Source organism: Dermochelys coriacea, chromosome 2, assembly GCF_009764565.3.
Source record: "Dermochelys coriacea isolate rDerCor1 chromosome 2, rDerCor1.pri.v4, whole genome shotgun sequence".
In the NCBI taxonomy this organism is placed as follows: Eukaryota; Metazoa; Chordata; order Testudines; family Dermochelyidae; genus Dermochelys; species Dermochelys coriacea.
In genome coordinates, this window is record NC_050069.1 from 98,812,253 (window position 1) to 98,833,785 (window position 21,533).

Sequence of the window (21,533 nt, forward strand, 5' to 3'; positions counted from 1 at the left end):
TTAGTTACAATAATTTAAGCATTTTTAGATCATACAGAGTAATTCAGTAAATGCCAAAGTTTAATTAAAGGTTAGAGATTTAAAGGAGATTCCAAAACTAATTCAGTAAATTCACCTGTCATGTTGTCTGTAAAAAGGCAAAGAATGCAATTGGTACTAAAAGAATTTTCTTTTTACAAAGGAAATTATAAAACAGACAGGATAGTCAGTGAATGAATGGTTATTTATGTGTTCAGATGGAAAGTCTATTAGCTGGATGCAGGAGTTGTTATACAAAATTTAGATGTTTTGGCCACAGTCAGCAACAGGTGAATGACATTAACTGCAGCTCTTATTAAAAGCAAGTTGAGACTAATGGAGATATTAAAAGGATAACTATTGCCAGTATCTAATTTCATGACATGATCATATTTAGCACGACATCATGTCAACAGAATTTATAGGAGACAGGGAGATTTAATTAGGGTGACCAGCTGTCCCGTTTTTAAAGAGACTGTCCCGTATTTAAGCCCTCCCAAAGGTATCCTGACATTCTTAAAAATGGGCAAATTTTCCCATATTTTCTGACTCCTCCTCCCATCAGTACTGGTGGGTCCTGCTGCTGGCCAGATCCTTGCTTGCCAGCTGCCTGCCCACCAGTGGTGAGTGGGAGGGTCCAGTGGTTGGTGGGTGGGGGTGCAAAGCTGGTTTCCAGGCACAGATGCAGCGTGTGGGGCTGGCTGCTCTGCGTGCTGGCTCTCAGCCAGCAGGGCCCCATCCCCCATCCTGTTTCTGGCTGGCACTGGCTGCACACTGCACACTACACGTCGCCTCTGCTGCCCACCCATCAGCCCTTTACATGCTCCCCCTCTCACTGTCCTCTCCCTGCTTTGCCCCTTCATCCCTCCTGTCCCCACTGCTCCTCCATATCCCCAGCATCCTGCTCCCAGCACTGTGTGGAAAACCAGCCCCCGTTCGGAGTCCTCAGTTCACCCACAGCCCGGCCAACAGGCTCCTTCTTTCCCCCACTGCCTCTGGCTGAGCTGGTGCCCCTGGAAAGCCCAAGACCCACCAGTCCGGGGCTCTGGTCAGGAGGAGCCAAGCTCTGCATGTGCCAAAGCCCCGTACAACACTGGCACAGGGAAACCTCGAGCTTAGCCAAGGGGCGGAGGAGTGGGAGGGTGGGGGAGCGATTTCCAGCCTGTTCACACCCCAACCCTGCAGAGTCCACAGGCTGGGCTTAGCACCCTCTTCACCTGACCCCCCACCCCACCCCACCCTGGGTCCTGCCCTCCGGGAGCACGGGCTGCTTTGTCCCCTAGGCACCCTCCCCAGCTGAGTCCCTCTGTGGCAGGGTTTGCTGAAACCCCTGCAGTCAGGTTCCCTGGTGCACAATGCATCCTTAGGGCTTAACCCCTTCCTGCCCGTGCTGTAGCCAGAGGCGGCTGGGTTAAGTCCGTGGCCAGCAGCAGCCTGGAGGTGTTAGCTGCCTTTTGACACTGTGCAGGCAGGAATGGACAAGCTGCTTCCAGCCACAAGATGGGGGTGGGGGTGTGAAGAGATGAGCTCTGCAAAGACACAGGCCAGGTCATCCCTTTCCCCTCCCCCTCCCTCGTAGCTGAAAGCAGCTCCCATCCCTTCCCTCCTGCACAGTGCCAAGAGGTTGCTGCTGGTTATATTCTGGCGCGAACCCTGGCAGAAATATGAGGGGGACATGTGAACCTATGCCACCCCGCCATGCGTTGCCTCAGGAAGATGTGGTGCCAGGTACCGGGAGAGGCAGGTCCATCCCAGGAGCCCAGCCAGGCATGGAGGGTGGAGACCACTGGGCATGGAGGGTTGGGTCAGCTGGTCACTCCCCCCGTGAGAGAGGTATACAGTAGTGTGTGCGGCACCCCTCTCCAGGTGAACCCTAAAGCCTTAAAGACAAGAAGGTAAATAAAAGGAATCCAACTACACAGTATTTCTTAAAAAAAAAAAACGGGCTCAGTCAATTTGATCTTAATTTGAACACTTGTACTGCATAGTTCTTGTTTTAATTCTTTAGCTCAAAATTATTTAGTGTTACAATGACATCTACTGCAAAGATTTGTGAAATTAAACATTAATTCTAACTATTATACCAAACAAAAAACTGGCAGCTACTTTTCCAATTTAAAGATACCTTGTGAGCTTTCTAGAATTAAAATAAGGTACTTAGCATGAACATCCTACATTCCCTGTATCCTACAATTGATTCATATCATAGCAAATGTCCTACAATCCTTTTGAATGTTAGAAGCATAGATTCCATAGCACATTGCTGCTTCAGAAAATAACACATCTGAGTTGTATTGGTTTTGTGTGAAATCTAAACATCCAAACTAAGTACAAGAGGTTTGAAGTCTTTGTGAGACCAATCATCACTGAAACTCAAGTGTGCTGACAAATTTATTAGAGCATAAGCTTTCGTGAGCTACAGCTCACTTCATCGGATGCATCGCTCACGAAAGCTTATGCTCTAATAAATTTGTTAGTCTCTAAGGTGCCACAAGTACTCCTTTTCTTTTTGCGAATAACACGGCTGCTACTCTGAAACCTGTCAAGTGTGCTGCTGGGGTTAAACCAAGTCATCAGGAGACGAGATGATGCACTACACAGGCTACAGCCTGAGACACGTTAAACTCAAAAGATGGAAAATTTTGCTTCTAATAATATGGAAATCAGTGCAATAATAAACATGCACTCCAATTATACTATTGTGTTTTTTCTTTTGTTTTTTTACACGCACTTTTCAGAGTTGAACCTCACTTTACTGACTATACCTCCAGCAGTGCTCATGGATAGCTCAAGATCTCTTAGCCACTCATTACTTCACCCTTTGTGGTCTTTTAACTATATCCCCTTTTAACTCTCTCAAAAAACAACTTTAAAACAAAATATCTAAATACAATATATCAGATGTAACTTGGTATAATAAATAGTGACATGCCAACCTTATATAGGCAACATTTTCAAACTTGTATGCCTACAAGTTAGGCACGTAGGGCCAGATGCTCAGCTAGTGTAATTCAGTGCACAACAGATGCACTTCTGGCCCCTAAATCCATATTTAAGCACTAAAAAACTTGTCTGGTTTTCAGAAAAAGAGTGAGAGATCCCACAGCTACTCATAAGTTTTCTGTCTTCCTTTGTTTAGATTAGAAATAAATTGTTATGCCACCATTTGTAAAGATCTCTCTTGGGATGGGCAGACAGAGGAATAAGAAGCATAAAAGTAGTGAATGTTGCCAGCACTTTAAACCTAGGTGGTTAAAAGATCTGAAACAGCATCTCTGCAAATGACAATTTGCTGCAGAATAATAGACAGCCTTAGATCACTCCACTACAAACTAGAAATTGAACTTTCTGAAGTCTGCTGAACATGGTCAAGATTGCTTGTTTAAAAATAAAATAATGCTATCTATTTAGCCAATATATACAGCCCTGTGTTCCTATTACTGTCACCCTTCTCTATATTGTATACAGCAATCTAGCTGTCACTTCATGTCTGTAGTCAGACTGTAAGGGTTTAGGGACAGAGAAAGTCTTATCTAATTGTAGAACACCCCATACAATGGGGATTCCAAATTTATTGTAACATAAATAAACCAATACATACAAGTAATAAGGATAGACTGGGGAAAAATCAGAGTATTAAGTGGGCTCCGCTCTCATTCCCCTGAGAAAATGTCCAGCTGTAGCATGTGGACTTCTAATGAAAAATATTGTATGAGCCCTCCATGGTATATTTTCTTACTTTGCGTGTACTCCTTATTTTGCTCAGAAGTGCATGGTGTGATTTCTGTTTGCACAAAGAGATGAAGAAATTCACATTTAGAAAAGGGGAAACTTTTATTCTCCCACAGTATTTTCTCTCTCATAACCTGAGTATGTCTGTTTCTATGGCTTCAACTCTGCAAATGACTCCCAAATCTATTTCTCTGCCCCTGTCCGATGCCCCTCTGTACAGTTTCTCCACTTCCATAATTGTCAGACATTTTCTTACACTGGCCAACCATCTTCTCAAACTTGGTCTCTCCAAAACTGTATTTCTAATCTTTCCTCTTAATCCCTCTCCAACACCACTTCTCTATCACTATTTACAATTCTACCATCCCCCCCAATTTTCCAGACTCAAAACCTCAGAGTCATCTTTGACTCCTCTCTCTCCTTACCCTATATCTAGTTCTGGCTTGCAATATTTGTACAGAACCTCTCAAGGTTTTAATCCACTTCCAGATCAGGAAGAAATGGTAAAGAGTTTGATAGGAGATCAAACCTGGACTATTACTTGGCTCTGCAGCCCCAAATGAAAATCAGGCTAAATGAGGTGACTAAATGGATATGAAAAGGAAATACATAAAATGGTACATCAAGTAGTCATGCCTAGAAATGAAATGTTTTTCTTGGCTCATTCAAAACAAGTGCTGAACCAGGCCACAGTCACTAAATTTGACCTTGGCTGGACATTTCATTGGTTTCCCCACGTCTCACAGAATGTTAACATAGGAATGGCCATACTGGGTCAGACCAATGGTTCATCTAGCCCAGTATCATGTCTTCCACCAGCAGCTGGTGCCAGTTGCTTCAGAGGGAGAGAAAAGCACATGGCAATTTATTGAGTGACTCATCTGTTATACAGTCCTAGTATCTGGCAGTCAGAGTCTTAGGGACACCCAGAGCATGGGGTTATGTCCCTGACCATCTTGGCTAATAGCCATTGATGGACCTATCCACCAGGAACTTGTCTAATTCTTTTTTGAAACCAGTTATACTTTTGGCCTTCACAACATGCTATGGCAATGAGTTCCACAGGTTGACTGTGCATAGTGTGAAGTAGTACTTCCTTACGACTGTTTTAAGCCTGCCTGCTGCTTGTTAATTTCATTGGATGACCCCTGGTTCTTGTGCTATGTGAAGGGGTAAACACCACTTCCCCATTCACTTTCTCTACACCATTCATGATTTTATAGATTCAGGATTTTGTTGTTGTCCCTTGTCAGTTGTCTCTTTTCTATGCTGAACAGTCCCAGACTTTTTAATCTCTCCTCATCTGGAAGGTGTTCCATACTCTTAATCATTCTTGTTACCCCACCCTGTACTTTTTACAATTCTAATACATCTCTTTTGAGATGGGATAATACACAGTATTCAAGGTGTGGGCATACCATGAATTTACATAGTGTCATTGTGATATATTCAGTTTCATTATCTATCCCTTTCTTAATGGTTCCTAATATTTTTAGTTTTTTGACTAATGCTGTACATTGAGCAAATGTTTTCAGAGAACTATCCTCAATGACTCCAAGATCTCTTTCTCCAGTGGTAACAGCTAATTTATACCCCATCATTTTACATGTATAGTAATCAGATTACCCTGGGATTATGTTTTCCAATGTGCATTACTACGTACAGAAGTGATACCAGTTCTCTCTCCCCCTTCCAGTTAATATTTCTCTCATTCATTCATTGTGCGTTATAACACTTTTGAAAAATAAAAACAAAATGATTGGAAAAACATTTCAATCCAAAATATTTCCTTTCATTATGATAAAAGGTGCACAGTTGTGTGTGTAATGTTGCAATGTGTGTATCTGAGAGGGAGAGGGCTTGGCACACTCTGAATTGTATTGCACTGTAGGCACAGTCTCAACTTTTTTCCCATCTAACAACAGTTGTTAGAAAGAGAAACCAAATGTACACTGAAAGAAAAGGAGTACTTGTGGCACCTTAGAGACTAACAAATTTATTAGAGCATAAGCTTTCGTGAGCTCATCGGATGAAGTGAGCTGTAGCTCACGAAAGCTTATGCTCTAATAAATTTGTTAGTCTCTAAGGTGCCACAAGTACTCCTTTTCTTTTTGCGAATACAGACTAACACGGCTGCTACTCTGAAACCTGTCAAATGTACACTGACAATGTCAAAGTTGTCAGGGATTTATAAGATTTCTTTAAAGCTATAGAAGGTTAATAATCAACCTTTAGGTTGGGAGAGGGCATTTTAACAGGTGGGGTAGACTGGTCCTTTTTATTGTTTGGGTTTTTTTATTGTTGTTTTGGGCTTTTTGTGTCCTGCTGCACTTGGAGTCAATAGGAATTTTCCTAGACACTTCATCAGGTTCAAGCATGTTTGATTATTATTATATAAGGTCAACGTTTTTAAACTTGAATGCCTAAAACTGTTAAAGTCAAGAGAAATTCAAGATTCAAAAGCTTCTTTCCCTTCTCGCTTCAACAACAGGTTAGGTGTGCACCACAGTAACATGCCCAGTTTATTTTCCCATGTTTCCACCCCCTAATAACCACCCTTTGGATGAAATCTTCTGAAAGGATTCAGACTCCATGCCATAGGAACTACTTCTGTTAAAGAAAATCTTCTAGTCCTAGGATATATGTTGAATATCCAGAACACTCAGTGATGAAAAAGAAAAAACAGCACCTTTAAAGGTACTTAACAGCATGGACTTAAACATGAATGGAAGGAGTCGAATTTGGAAGGCACAAGAGGAGTTATACTTTCAAAACAACCTAAAATGAGTCTTAGCTCCTTCAAAGCATATTTAAAGTAGAAATCAAAACTGCAGCAGGATTATTTAGAATGGACCATCAAAGGAGCTCTGCGGTATCAGGATGAATGGAAAATGCAATAAAATTGAGTTAGTTCACATATACACAGGAGAATATCAAATTTTTCGCAATGGTTAGATTTCCTGTTAGGAAGAAGGAGACTGTTGCAAGCAATCAGTGCAAAATGTTTCCATATTCTCACATGTACTGTCTTTAATTTCATGTACATCATAGTTAGCACTTTGCACTGTGTTCTTTCCTGGCTGTAAATTCATTGGATAGGTTTCTAAGCATGAAAAAGACTATATGAAAATCGACTAGTTCTTAAAAGAAAACCAAAAAAAGAAATTCCTATTTTGAATTTTTACTCTGCATGTGGTATCTACATTATATAGTTCTGAGACAAGGTAGTGAGATCCAGTCCATAGCCTTTAGTGATGCAAAGCACTGTCAGCTGGATGGCTCTGTGCATTGATAATGGAACATGGAGCATTTCCTATCAGATTGCCAGTGAGAAGCCAAGCCTGGTTGATATCACACAACAATTCTTCAATGGTCTAGAAGAAATTATTTTTGTGGTCTCCATCTTATTTACTAGTGTGGTGGTGGCCATATCCCCATATCATCAGCACAATTAGTAGAGAAGCTAGGGCAGTGGAGGGCAACACGTCCCTGTGGCCTGCCATTTCTTGAAGCTCCTGTTGGCCAGGAACAGTGCATTGCAGCCACTGGGAGCTGCAGGGGGCCATGCCTGCGGATGGTCAACATCAGCAAAATGTCTTGTGGCCTGCAATCAGATTACCCTGATGGGCTGCATGCGACCCACAGACTGCAGGTTGCCCACCACTGAGCTGGGGTGGCCAAGCTATCTTTTCACCTGGGCAGGCCTAGGTCATTTTAGGGCAACGTGGGGGAATTTGCACTGTTTTGGTGTATGCTTAGACTATTGCAAGGATAATGATTGGACTTCAGCAAGTGTAGCTGTCAGTTTGGCTTGTTTCACAAGCATTACATTAGAAGCTTACAACACGGATGGGATGAATTCTCTACTCATATCCAAAACAACAAATATATATAAATAAACAAGTACCTGACATGCATATTGTAGCAGCCATGTTTGATGTACTGTAGCTCCAGACAAACTGCACTCTTGAGCTTCCCAGATATTTACAACTCAGAGTGCATCACACTTCTGGAACCCAGCATAATGCACTCCAGGGCATAGGTGCTGGATTTAGGTGCTGCACCCCTTGGCTTGAAGTGGTTTCCATCATATACTGGGTTGACAGTTTGTTTCAATGGCACTCAGCACCCCCACTATAAAAACTGTTCCAGCACCCCTGCCCCAGGGCATAAACACTCGGAAATTCCCAAGGTACAGCTTGAATGGAGCTGGAGACTCCTTCCCTGCCTTATGCAGCTCTCTCCCACTACTCTCCCCTGTTCCAAAGCACCCTTCTCTCTCACTCCCACACAGTCACTGGTTTTCCTGAGACAGCTGTAAAAGTAACACAGAGACCAGCCAGGTTCAAAGTCAGCCCAGCCTTGTGAAAGCCAGCGTAACCACCACATTCTGCTATTCGTGACATCAGAGAAGCCCACTTAGCAGTTACGAGTATTTGTGCATGAGGGGGGAAACATAAGCAGTTCAAAGAGTTCCCATCTGCCCCTTCACTTACCGCTAGTGACAGTCAAGTTCAACACATGGGTTTTGTTTCCACCATAACGACAGCGGTAAATTCCAGAGTCAGAAGCTGTAACATTTTGAATGACAAGAATGTCGCTCTCCTGAGTAGCACAATCTATCATTATACGCTCCTGGTAATCTGAACCATAGATTTTCCCTTCTGACAGGTTACACAGGCCTATGGTATCCACCCGATCCACTTTAATCCTTTCCCACATCAATTGCTGCACCAAACTTCCAACACTGTAAGGACATCTAAGCGTCACATTTCCCCCTGATTCAGTAATCATGTGGTTGATTGGCAGCACAGGTACCTCAAAAGAATCTGTTAAAAGGAAAGCAAAAAAGTGTTTATAATGTATATAGGTTACATTTAAGAGCAACAATCTATTCCAAGAAATACTGTTGTCCATATGCTAATACTACGTGCTAATACTAATTAAATTGGCTTAGAGCAGAAGGATGTTTGAAGACTTCTGGTAATTTTAAAACACTTAAAGGTAACATTACATATATACACACACATGTGCACAAACTATATTATAACACCTCTATAATGCAGGATGTGAAGATATTTTCAAGTTTATTTTTAATGCATTACCCATTTACCCACATTGTCGAATAAATCCCTGGCCACAACAAAATTATAGTAACAATCAAGTTAAGATTCAGATGGCACTTTCCTTCTAAGAGTCTGTTTTTCAGTCACGTTAATTTTTATTTTCCAGATTAATAAAAACTTGCCTGTTGTGACCTCTCAGCACATGAACTAAAAATTCAACCCCCTATATAGTTCCAAATCTACATTCATCAGTTAGATTACATAAGGTACCAGTTAATGAACTGAAGTTCTCCCAACCACAGCCCCAGAGCACCTCAAAAAATCTCAGACTGCCCACTGAGGAAAAACTTGCATGATAGCTAAACATTTGGCTGACCTGTGAAAGGTCAGTAACTCCCCAAATGAATTATTTTAGTTACTGTCAGCTCAAAAAACTGACTTCTCAGTTGCACAAATTTCTTAAAAGAAATTCTTTTTAAAAATCCCTCGTTAAAGTTTCTTAGCCCAGAAGTAGTTTTTGGAGTGAAATAGTTAGCTGGTTATAAATAAACAAAGCTAGAAAAAAGGTCCTCTTCTTTAGAACAACTTTAAATAATCTTGGCATTCAGAGGACTCAATAACAGTTTGGTTTCTAACATCGATTTTTGGATGTATGTAACTCCTAAATGACAATAGGTATTTTTGTCTTGTTTGGAGACATTTGGTACTGAAAGAGGTTGGAAATCAAGTTACTGTAAAAGGAACAGTCCAAGGTGCTCAGTGCACTCAATTTCCACTGGTGGTAAGGACTGAAGCATTGGATCTCATATTACTTTTGTTCACTTCAGAAACTTGTCTCAAGATGCGTTTCTCATGCGCTTCTGCATGCACTTGATACCATTAACTTACATATGGGGGAGAGTGAAGTAAAACAAAATAATACAAAAGCACATTAAGTAGATTAAAAACTGGCTAACTGACAGGTCTCATAATGTTATTGAAATGGGCAATTTACACTGTACCTCTAACCACCAGATTCATCATTCGTATATGGTTGTGGTATTTCATACAAAGCATACCCCGTACGTGGTAAATAATGAAGAGAACAGGTCACTGATAGAGAACAATCTAAATTGCTTGATACACCAAGCACAAGAAAACAATATGCATTTTATTATGACCTAATGCAAAGACATAAATCTAGGAACAAAGAATGGAGGCCCAACTTACAGGCTAAGGGACTCTATCCTGGGAAGCTGTGATTCCGAAAAGTGGCGGGGGGAAAGGAGGGAGCGGTGTCATGGTCAATCAGCTCAACAGAAGCATCTACTTCAATGATATGGCCAAAGGATTAATGTGATCCTTGGATGCACAAATATAGGAATATCAAGCAGGAGGAGGCAGTTATATTGCCTATACATTTGACATTGTTGCAAACACTACTGGAATTACTGTCTCTAGTTCTGGTGTCCACAATTCAAGAAGGATGTCGAAAAACTGGAGATGGTTCAGAGAAAAGCACAAGAATGATTAAAGAATTGGAAAATATGCCATATAGTCAAAAACTCAAGAAGCTCAATTTATGTATCTTATCAAAAAGAAGATTCAGGGGGTGACTTCTTCAAAGTTTGTACAAGTACCTTCATGGGGAATAGAAATGTGATGAATAGAACTCTAATGGGCAAGGGTATAACAAAATCCAATGGCTGGAAGCTGAAGGTTGACAAATTCATCCTGTAAGGTGCAAAATTTTAACAAGAAGGGTAATTAACCTTTGAAACAACTTGCCAACTTGATCAACAAGAGTGGATGTTTTTCTAAGAGACTGATATGGTTCGAATTAATTCAGAGAAGTCTTCCTGGCCTGCACTATGCTTAGTCAGACTAGATGATCCTTTCTGGTCTTTACATCTATGACTTTATGAAAAGTGCTATTTCTTCATATTATATTAGTGGCCCAATAATATGTAACAGTTACCAGCAGTATACCGTCTTACAATAAGAGATCCTATTACAATATACACACAGGAAGAACAGAGTTAACGTGGCTATGGACCTTAGACCTATAACTTTCAGACTTGTATGCACTTAAATACTTGATATTGTGCACTTCAGACTTGATATTGCATTAACTTGGTTATTTTTGATATAATAAATATTAGGATAGGAAGAAAATGAAAATAATAGCCAAACATATTTTTATAAAACAAAACAAATAAGGATAGCACTGAAATTCATTGCCAATATGTAGCTGTTTGAGCATTTCATCATAAGAAGAAGTCACAATCTATTTTAAAATGATAATCTTTACTTTTCTCTCTCACGCGCGTTTATACATAGGGCAACCTACTGTAGAATAAAACCTATCTGCAGTCATTTAAACCTGTGAAAGTGGGTGTAAAACGCTGCCATTCTGACACGGTAGTATTTTACACATACTGTGTATAGGTGACCCCAGAAGGTGCACGGTAGTGGAGAATCAGGCCTACATATTTCTAATTAAATGCTCCCAATAAATGGATCAAAAATACTGCACATTTGGAGCTTTTATTTTATTTAATTAGCTCTCTTTATCTTGACAAGGGTGTTAGCTCAGTACTTTCCTCCTCCTCCTCCATGTAACAACTTTCTTTTTTAGCACATCTCACTATATACTTACTTCTTGCTTTGTGTGAGATGAGTGTGCTAGACTCTCTGAATAAGTTTTTCCCTGCTAATGCTGGAACTAATTCAGTCACAGTCAGAGCTATCTTCTAGTCTCCTCATATCTTGGAGCCATGGACCCTTCCCCATGGTTTGAGGCCACTAAAAATGTGAAAGAAAATCTTTATGTTTGTCTCTTGAAAGTCTCTAGGCATTTTTCTTGCTATGGTAGCCTTGAAAATGTAAATGGATATAAACCAATGTAATTTAATTGCTAGGGTTTAAGAGGACGAGCAGATAAGCTCAAATTCTGCAACAGAAAGTTGGCTGGAGTGAAGGATTCCAGTATCTATTCTCAGCATCCTGTAACAAAAAGTTCCAGGTGTAGGGTTGAAAGGGCTTTTTATTTTGAATTGAAAAAGTTAATTTATAGTTTAAAAAAGTTTTAAAAATCAAAATGAAACAGTTCAAAATTATCTAAACAAAATTTTTTTTTATCTGATCTAAAAAAAAATCAGAATTTCAGCTTCTGAAAATTTTCAATATTCCTACTTTTTGTTCGGATCAGACATGGGAAAGTTTTTAAAAATTTTGAAAATTCTTGCAGGATAAGAGAACTGTTTCTGGCCCAATTCTAATACTTTTCCCATTCTTTGGACAACCTCACCTAATTTTTGTTTCTTCACTGGCAGATGGTTCAGACATCAGGCTCTCCCACTCCCAGCTAGTTTTTCATTCATTTTTAAAGTCAGTATATATGACTTTATTACTGCTTATCACAAGTTGCACTAGTTCAAGCACTTTCTGCCTAGCAACAGGCAATCTAAGTCAAGCCGTGAGTGCACACAGTTGCTGTGGGGAGCACTCCACCTGAGTCAACAGTCAACATCAGGGTGCTTACACTGCCTATGGGTAGGGAGCAGGGGCACCTTCAAAAATTACTTTTGCATATATTTTTCACATTTCTGTAGGTAACAATAATTTTGCAGCTATTTTTGCTCCTACTTACTTTTTCAAAGACAAATAGATATGGTGGAACCTCAGCAGGTTTACAGTATTTTAGTAATTTATTTCAAATACCTGTCACCAAGTATGTCTGTAAGAACACAGATACTGATAAAAAAAGACTCAGGAAATGTTTTTTGACAAACAGATTCCTTTCTTAGCATAATAATGCAAAATTTTGAGTAATAATTAATTGAAACTATAATACAGGAACTTATTTCCTAGACCCTTCAGAAATAGTGCAAAGGCTTGGGGGAGTCACAGGTAATGGAGGAGCTAAGGGAGAGGGAAGTAATTGCTGGGAAGGAGCCTAGGAGTGAACCTGGAGGGTTGTTGGGTGTGGCTGGGAGAAGTATGGAACAGGTTTTTTCTGGAGTGGGATTGTTAGAGAGTTGGGGAGCCTTGCCCATGCAGACCCTGACTGACCCCTAGCCTCTTCCATTGTCAGGAACATCTGCCCATCTCCATGTGTCCCTGCAACCCACTCCCCATTCAGCCACCCCCCCACTCAGCCCCATGTGGCCCTGAACCCCCTCACATTCAGCCCCTGGCTCAATGTTGTCACTCCACTAGCTCCTGTGCCGTCAACAATAACCACTGTTAGTGGTCAGTGAGCCTGACCACTGAGGAAACTCCGGCTGCCAATGAACAGCTAATCTTTTTTCACCATCTCTTGGGCAGGAGGCTGTGGCACAGTCATTCCTGTTTCCATCATCTCCAGACAGAACTACTCTAACTCACTCTTACCTGAGTTTAGAGTCAATCACGACAAAAAAACTGGAGTGAGTATACCTCATAGCAGCTCATGTCGTTAGCAACAAAGGCTGACATAGGCATCGAGCACCTGTGCTTTCTAAATGCCACAGGCTCCCAGGACTCTTCCAAAAAAGAATTTTAAAAGGCTTGGTCCTAATCTACAAAAGACTTGTTGAACTGGAATCTATTTAAGCAGTACCTCAGCGAATGCCTTGCTCTCCCCAGGAATAATACAACACTGGGAACAGAACACTCTTGGTGCTAGGATATCAGGAATGATCAGGCTGAGCCCAAGCCAGCTGTCATTCAGATCAGATGGTAGAACCTACTGTTTCAGTAGCTTCCACCCACAAAAATAAATGCCCTTAAAATAAATAATCAAGTACACAAATCGATGTTCTTTTGCCTGAAGGATTAGAGAGAAAGAAAATATTTAGATACCATACTGATAAGTACAACATAAAAAACTTAGGTGTACACGTAGATTGGTAAATTAGATATACAGGATTCAGCCTCTGTAACATTTCCAGGATGACAACTGTATGAGAAAAGCAGTATGACATCGGACAGGTCTTTGTGTGTATGTGTAGCACACGAAGCAAGATGTTGGTGTTGCCATTTCTCGAGAAGGGGTGAATAAGAGGATAGTCTGCAGTTGTGTAGGCGATGCAAATGTAGGAGTTTTGTGGTGTGAACATGAGTATCGTGCGTTCCAGGTGAGAGAATGGGAGTAGGTGCCTCATACTTTCGTGTGGAAGATGCAGTGTGTAGGCATGATTATCTCATCATTTTGAGTGGTGGGTGGACAACAGTATAGTGACATATAAATGGTTGTTTGTGGTATCTTAACTGTCTATTTTCCATACTTTCAGATGCTTGATTTTGTTGATTCTTTTCAGTTTATCATTGTCTTAGAATTTCTTGTCTTTATTTTGTTTTTTTTTTATTTAAATGGTCTAAATTTTTCTTTCCTTCCAGAACTCATAGGTGTTTACAATCTAAACTTTAGCTTAATTAAGTCTTTTGGTTGAGGATTTTGTTAGTGTTTAATCACTATTATTTATGTAATAGTGTTTTGCAAAAATTACTCTGTGACCTCTTGAGTTACATTTTATAAAAGTGTAGATATACCAAACTTCATATCCCTCATCAGCTCATCTACTGACTTCAGAAAGTCCAGCAATTGATCGTAGACCTGGCTGGGGTCAAAGTGCATTCTCCCAGTGAAATTCAGCAGCATCTGCAGAATCTAGCTTCCATTTAGGGTGGCTGGGGCAGTTCTAGCCTTTACGGTCCTAAAGAAAAACTCCCAAACATGAACAGAGTGCAAACATGTACAGTGCTAAGTGTAGTGCAGGAAGAACGTCTGAAACATAACTATATGGAACGGGCAAACTCCCTACATTCAGCTCAATTTGTGGCATATTAATGGAGCTTTCTCTGTGGTTTTTTAGGGTAATAGGAAGTGGTTGCGGTTCACACAAGATAGGAATACTATTAAAAAGGCCCTTAAAGAACTTCTCTAAACAGCTTGGTGTACTCTCAGACCACAGCAAGACACACTATCAAAAACAACACAGAGCTGGCAAACGTTTTCCTGGTGGACACTAGAGTGACCTGAATAATCAAATCAAATAAAGACAGAATGTACCATCGGGGTCTCTACAGTAATATTCTAGATGTTCACTATTTCGTCCACTTAAAGATGCTTCATTCACATATTTAAACAACATACTTGGTGTTTACACTAAAAATGCCTGTAGTTATATTTGGTGCTTAAGTATTTCAGCAAATACAACTAAAGTGAGTGTGAACAATCAACAAATTAGCCACTTGTTGCCATATTTATTCAATGACAAACCTCAGGGGTCCTGCCTTCATTATCATTTATACCAGTGCAAAGTGGATGTAAAATGCTACCAAATCAGAATGTTATCAATTTACCCTGACTTTGTTCTCACTTTGCTTGGATGTTAAACTACTATCCAAGGTGCAAGGTAGAGGATAATCCAGCTCAAGGCCTCCACGGAGTATAAGATAAGGCTGACTAGAAAAACAAGGATTCTATATCTCACACACAAAAATAAGGCTTTGATATTTGTTTTTATTACAGATCTGGCAGAGCAGGGACTTAAACCAGAGTCTCCCACATCCATAGGCACATAGACCTGGATGGGACTTCCTGGGTCATCGATCCCAGTCCCACGGCTATGATAAGCAACCCCATATGTCATCCCATTCATAAAATTTGTCAAGCTCCATCTTAAAACTAGTTAGCTTGTTTGCCCCCAGTTACACTATTGGGGCAATTCTATTCTAGAACCTCACTCCTCTCATGGTTAGAAGCCTTCTTCTATTTTCCAACCTAAAAGATACTCACGACAAATGTATATGTATTCATTGTTGTGCAAAAATTGTTCTTTAGATTGTCTTTTACCTCCTTCCCCAATATATTTATAGAGAGCAATAATATCCCCTTCTCAGCCTTAGTTTTGCTAAACTAAAAAAGCCAAGCTCTTTTAGTCTTCCCTTGTAAGACAGACTCCCCATTCTCCTGATCATCCTGGTACAGCCTTTTTCTGTACTTGTTCTCATTTGAATTCCTCTTTCTTGAACATGGGTGACCAGAATCACACACAATATTCCAGATGCCTTGTTCAATGGTATTACTACTTCCCCCTCTCTCTGCTGGACGGGCCTCACCTCACACTTGTCTTTTTCACAGCTATATCAATTGGTGATTCAAGGTTATTTTCTACAACTAGCTCTTTCTTAATGTCCTCACTACTTACCAAAACCAAGTCTAAAATAGTATTGCCATCACATTTCAGGTGAGTGTCCTAATGATAACTAACTACTGGCTATTCTAGGATGGGTCTCTTTCTCCTGGCCTCCTCACCCCATTCCCATACCTCCCAATCCTGGATCTGAACAACTTTCCTGATGAAATTTTTAAAATTTTGGGGAGAACTGATAAGTTTCCATGAAATGTTTCAGTTTCGATGAATCAGCATTTCCCAACAAAATTTTTTTTTCCAAAAAATTCCCAACCAGCTCCACCAACAATGGTAAAGATAACAGCAAGGAAAGGAATCCATATCCAATACTGTTAGTGTAATGCTGGCTCAATACTAGCCTAACAGTTGTTCACAATCTTCAAATAGAGCTTAGACTAAGTGTGATTTTAATTATGTCTACAGTTTCTGTAGAACACTTCTCTTCCTTTCTAACTAATCTGGAAATTAAGTGATGCACTACAGTGCCTGAGAATTGTCTGAATGGAGTACTATTGATATTTTTTTTATTATAAAGAATGATCCAAAACACATAGGGTTTATCTGTGCACAGAAGTTGTGCAAGTTTAAAATCCGATTTAGATAAATTAGTTAAAAAACAAAAAACTATGGACCCCTTACATTGGTTTAAAACTGGCTATATAGTTTAGCTTGTGCTTGTAAGTTTACCACTGCAAGTTGAACTGACATAAGCCATGTTTACATTGATCTAAGAGTTCCCAGACAGAAAAAGTTATAGTGGTTTAAATAAAATTAGTATAAAAATCACACCTTTAATGTAACTGATGGAACTTCGCATGTAGAGTATGCCTAACAAAATGATAGAAAATACAGCTAACTATTTTGCAAGAAAAAAAAAGGATTTAAAATATTTTTTGGATAAAACTTCAGATCTCATTCAGTTCACTGTATTTCATAAAGATGGAGCTTATTGCAAAATCCCAGATCTGCCATTCCAACAAATAGAAGAAGCGAGGTTCATAATGTCTGCAGACAATGTATAAAATAACTTCAAAATACCCAACTGAACAAAGAAACCAGACCTTTTGGAAAAGTAATGTTCATTAAAAGTCAATAAAATACAAATTTTAACAAAAATCTTAAACTCAGGAAGTCATTGTTACTCAAAAACAGTCTCAAATGTCTACTAAAGTGACCCTTCTGATATATTGGCCAGATTTGTGTATAAAAGAATACTGCCTCAATAACAGCTATCTTTTTACAGGTACTCAGAGTTACTTGATAATGGAATTTACACTGCAGGACACAAAGCAAAACAGAGGGAACTATAATACTTTGCTCTCATTAGCACTTTTCATCCATAGATCTCAAAGCATTTTAGAAAAGAAGTCAAATGTGACCATCTTCATATTAAAAGGTAGAAAAACTAACACAATGACGTGAAACTAAAAGCGAGAGGGGAAGTGACTTGCTAGAGATCATATACTGCTGGTCAGTGGCAGAGCTGGGAATAAAACTCAGGTCTCCTGAATTATAGTTCAGTGCTCTATTTGCTAGATCATCCTGCCTTCATTGACTCCAGGATTGTATATATTTATATCTATAAAATTAGATAAAACTGACAGAAAATGTTCTGCTATGATCTTGCTGTGATAGATATATTTTAATGCCCTATTTTTAATTAAGTGTTTAATGCATGTGGTAGAATAAAGTTATAAGGCATCATCTCCAGTGGTAAGGCAGTTCATTCCATTTAGACCAATGTTTGCATACACCTTTAGGGAAGCAAATAATTCACACAATTGTTCTTGTTCCCAGGCTTAATTTTTCTAAATGAAAAAAAAATGTTATTTCTATGTGACATTTATTCTCTCTCGTCAGATTAAAGAGAACATCTGAAGAATTTTTTTTAAAAGCGCTAAAACAGGGGGGAAAATCCCTAACACTGAGCATACCGAACCTCATGATATCATTTTTAAATAGTTACCTCTGACAACGACTGCAATTTTAACTGGGATTTATAGTTTGCTGATATATGTGAAGGGGATGCCATTTGCAGATATTACACTGTGGATTAATTTCCCAAAGGAATGAGGTGGAAGCCTCGTTTCTTGAGGAATTTTAAGTTAGACTGGCCAAAGCACTCAAAAATACAGATCTCGGCACAATCCTGAAATGGCAGAGGTTCATAATGTCTGCAGACAATGTATAAAATAACTTCAAAATACCCAACTGAACAAAGAAACCAGGCCTTTTGGAAAAGGGCCTATAGGTCTCTTTCACTTCTAATTTTTTAGATTTTATAGGAAATCCCTGTCAAGAAAGGGTAGACTTGCTCAGAGCTCAAATTGCGATGGGTCACAAAGGGTCACCAACCTTTTCCCTTTTTTCTTGAAATAGCCATGTTGTTCTTTACTTTTTTGTTTTAAAGTAAGCTTTGAACTCTCATGGCTATGAAGTGCAAGCTAGTGGGACATCTGAGCCCTACCAATGGGTGATCCCACATAGCTCAACAGGACAATCACACCTCCTCACTGACTATCCATGCACCTTTTCCTTTTCCTGGAGCCGTGAGGGCCTAATCTGGTCAGGAGTATGAGCCTGAGGCCAGGTGGCTTTCTGTCTGATTAGCGACTGCTGGTTCTCCCTCTGCTGAACACTGTCTGCAGGCAGACTTCACTGTATCTTTTCAAGTTTTCAAACTTCTTTGCAATTCAAGGCCTAGAAATTTCTCCCCCCCCCCCAAGTGAAAACTTAGATTTTGACATCATCACATGGCTCATGGGGCCAGTCTCTTAGGCACACCAAGATTTTTGCCTATGTTTCAATCTGGCGCTATCCCGGGGTATATTTGAATACCACTGAGAGGGAACCAAGCCAAGGTACCTCTGATCATGTTTTGACATCTGCACTGTGTATTCTCCATTGCATCTCAAGTAGCTGAAGCCCATTAATAGCTTCCAAGACCAGAAGGCTGTGATCATCCAGTCATGACCCTCGGTAAGTTGTTCCAGTGGTTAATTTCAACTTCCAGCCATTGTACTTGCCTTTGCTAGATGGAAGAGCCCATTGTCAAATGTGTGTTTCCCATGTAGGTACTTATTGACTGTAATAAGTCCCCCCTTAACCAAAAGCACCATTTTCTTTCCAATTCAGGCCTTGAACACTGTGCTATTTAAGTGCAGGATCTCCCAAATTCATTAATTCCATGCCACACCATCACAAACTGAAAACTCTCCATGACTCACTCAGTGCTTGTTCTGGTTTTAGGGCATGGTAGCTATTTTAGGCAGTGCCAGCTTGGAAAAAAAAAAAAGTGCTTGGAGACAGGTAAAAAGTTACAAGGAAGAGCTTCTGACTCTTATAGTCTTCAGTCTGTCAGGGTGTAAGTCCAACAAGTCTCAGTTAGACCTCTGTTTGGTTTTTGTTTTTTATTTGTTAGAGGTGGTGGATCAGTGTGTGTTGGATGCAAGAACTGAATACAGATGTAGGCCACTGACCCATTGGTCTGTCTGTAAATGGCACTGCTAGCCAATGTGCTGGAGTCAGGGTTACATATCTGTGCCTCACAACTTGCTAAATGAAATACTGGGATAGATGGCATGTAAAAACCACTTCCTAAGCTCTGCAAATAGTATCACAAGAAATTAATAAAAAAAACGTTCAGATGTTTGCTGGTGTCATCACTGATATTTTCATATTGACATTTCACCAAAGGAAAGAAGAGACCACAAACTTTCCTTCCACTGCTCTTTGGTTTCTGTTACAATTCTCTTTAAACCTCCGTGTTTCAATTAATTAAAATAATAGGATTAGGAAAGTCAAATGTACCAATCAGATATTATTTAAAATCACTTTTAAAACTGCAAATATGTACTATTTTTAGGGGACCTAATTGTTTGGTTTAGCCTTTAGAAACAATTTCTAGGCTGAGTGATATGAACCATATTAAAAGTTCTGTGGCTTTAGGGCAGATTTTCAAAGGCTCAAATTAGCATTTGGTCCCTATGGCCCTTAAGAAGTCTTCCCTCTTATCCTTCAAACAAAGAAGGATCGTCTTTTCCTCCAGAATCTTTTAACTTTACTGATCTTCTAAAGAGACCAAAATGCAAAGACCCCTAATCTAACAAGAGAAATAAAACAAAAAAGCCGCTACTCACGGATATCACTGAAGGAAACCACTGGTGAGCATAAGTATGGAGCTCAACACTGGATTTATCAATGACTGACTGTTACAGGTGCAAGGTGCAGCTAATGAAGACTTCCCTGCTGTTGGCAGACTGTTAACACAATCCCCATACTTGTTTCAGGGAAAAAAAATGCTCCCCTCACCTGGTAGACTGATTGATGGCTACATAATAGGTATAGTCATTTCCATCCCAGAATTTTTTCTCTAGCTAAAACAACTTTTGGGGCAGGAGCAAAAGAAACAGAATTAGCAAGTTTTAAAAGTGTTGTTTTAGTCAGGAAAGTAACTGTAAAAACAGAATTTTCTCATTCCCCACATCTAGTCACTATGCTGACAAAGAGAAGTTTTTACAATTGACAGAGCTAAGATAGGTAGGGAAGGATGACCTGGATTCCATCTCAACAAAAGTGTCATCTTAAACCCAAGCGCAACATCTTCATTCTGGAGGAAAGGCGAAAGTTAGAGAGAATACAGGCTTTTAGATCCCAGGCTGAACCTGAAAGTCAGAAAAGTCTTCTCTCTTATTTGACCTGGGATTAATATGAAAGAATATTCACCATGGGATAATATGGATCCCCCATATATCATTTTTATACAGCTAACTCTGACTACAACTGCAACTTAAACTTATAAGGATACTGAAATAAATGAAGGATAGAGGACAGAGTGCAGGAAAGGAAGATGGAATTTAAAAAGGAAGTGTCCCATTAGCAGCTACTGGATTCCAACTGTTAGAGGCTAAATTCTCCTTTCAGCTCATCATTGCCTGAAAGGGAAATACCAAAATAAAATATTTTAAAATGGAGATATGAAGAGTCAAATTTTACCACGGTAGCTCTAATGGCCTGGAATAGGACTTTCACTGGTCAGCAGTTCAAATGTAGCCCAGGCTGAGTAGTGACCAAAATGTATTATCTTCTGAAAGCTGTTCAATAGCCTGCACAAAATGAATTTATGTTTGTAATCCAGCTCCCTTAGTAGATAGATGTTCATAACTGGCACTAAGTGTCCTCACTGCTGGCAGTCTTGACAGAAGAGCCAAACAAACAACTACCTTGCTGCTCTCACCTCCAGGGGACAGCAAGAAAGAAAGGATCCTCCAGCTTTCCTCTTCCACAGGGGCAAGGAGAGAAAGCAAACAATAAAAACAGTCAGCAACTACAGGGATAGGCGAAGCCACATGGGCCCCTTCCCTCTCCTGTACAGACTTTCATTAACATGGCTCTGACTTCCTCCTCTCCCCGGCTTTAAACAATGTCCATTTGGGGAGAGGGTTTTTTTTGTTTGTTTTTTACCCTTTCCTAACAGTCTCCCTTTCGTAGTCTCTTCATTCCTAAATGGCTAATTACTCTGTCATTCTGTTTCTGAAGAGCTTCTAAAGGAATTAAT

At 39.9% G+C, this 21,533-nt stretch overlaps 1 protein-coding gene across 2 annotated transcripts in view; it reads right to left on the reverse strand.

Annotated features, from left to right (window-relative positions):
• CD226 (CD226 molecule) overlaps positions 1 to 21,533 on the reverse strand; it is a 38,435-nt gene that overhangs the window by 14,921 nt on the left and 1,981 nt on the right. For both annotated transcript variants that reach the window (XM_043508167.1, XM_043508168.1), the window contains exon 3: positions 8,247 to 8,579. In XM_043508167.1, the coding sequence (XP_043364102.1) occupies positions 8,247 to 8,579 (333 nt within the window). The remainder of the gene's footprint in view (positions 1 to 8,246; positions 8,580 to 21,533) is intronic.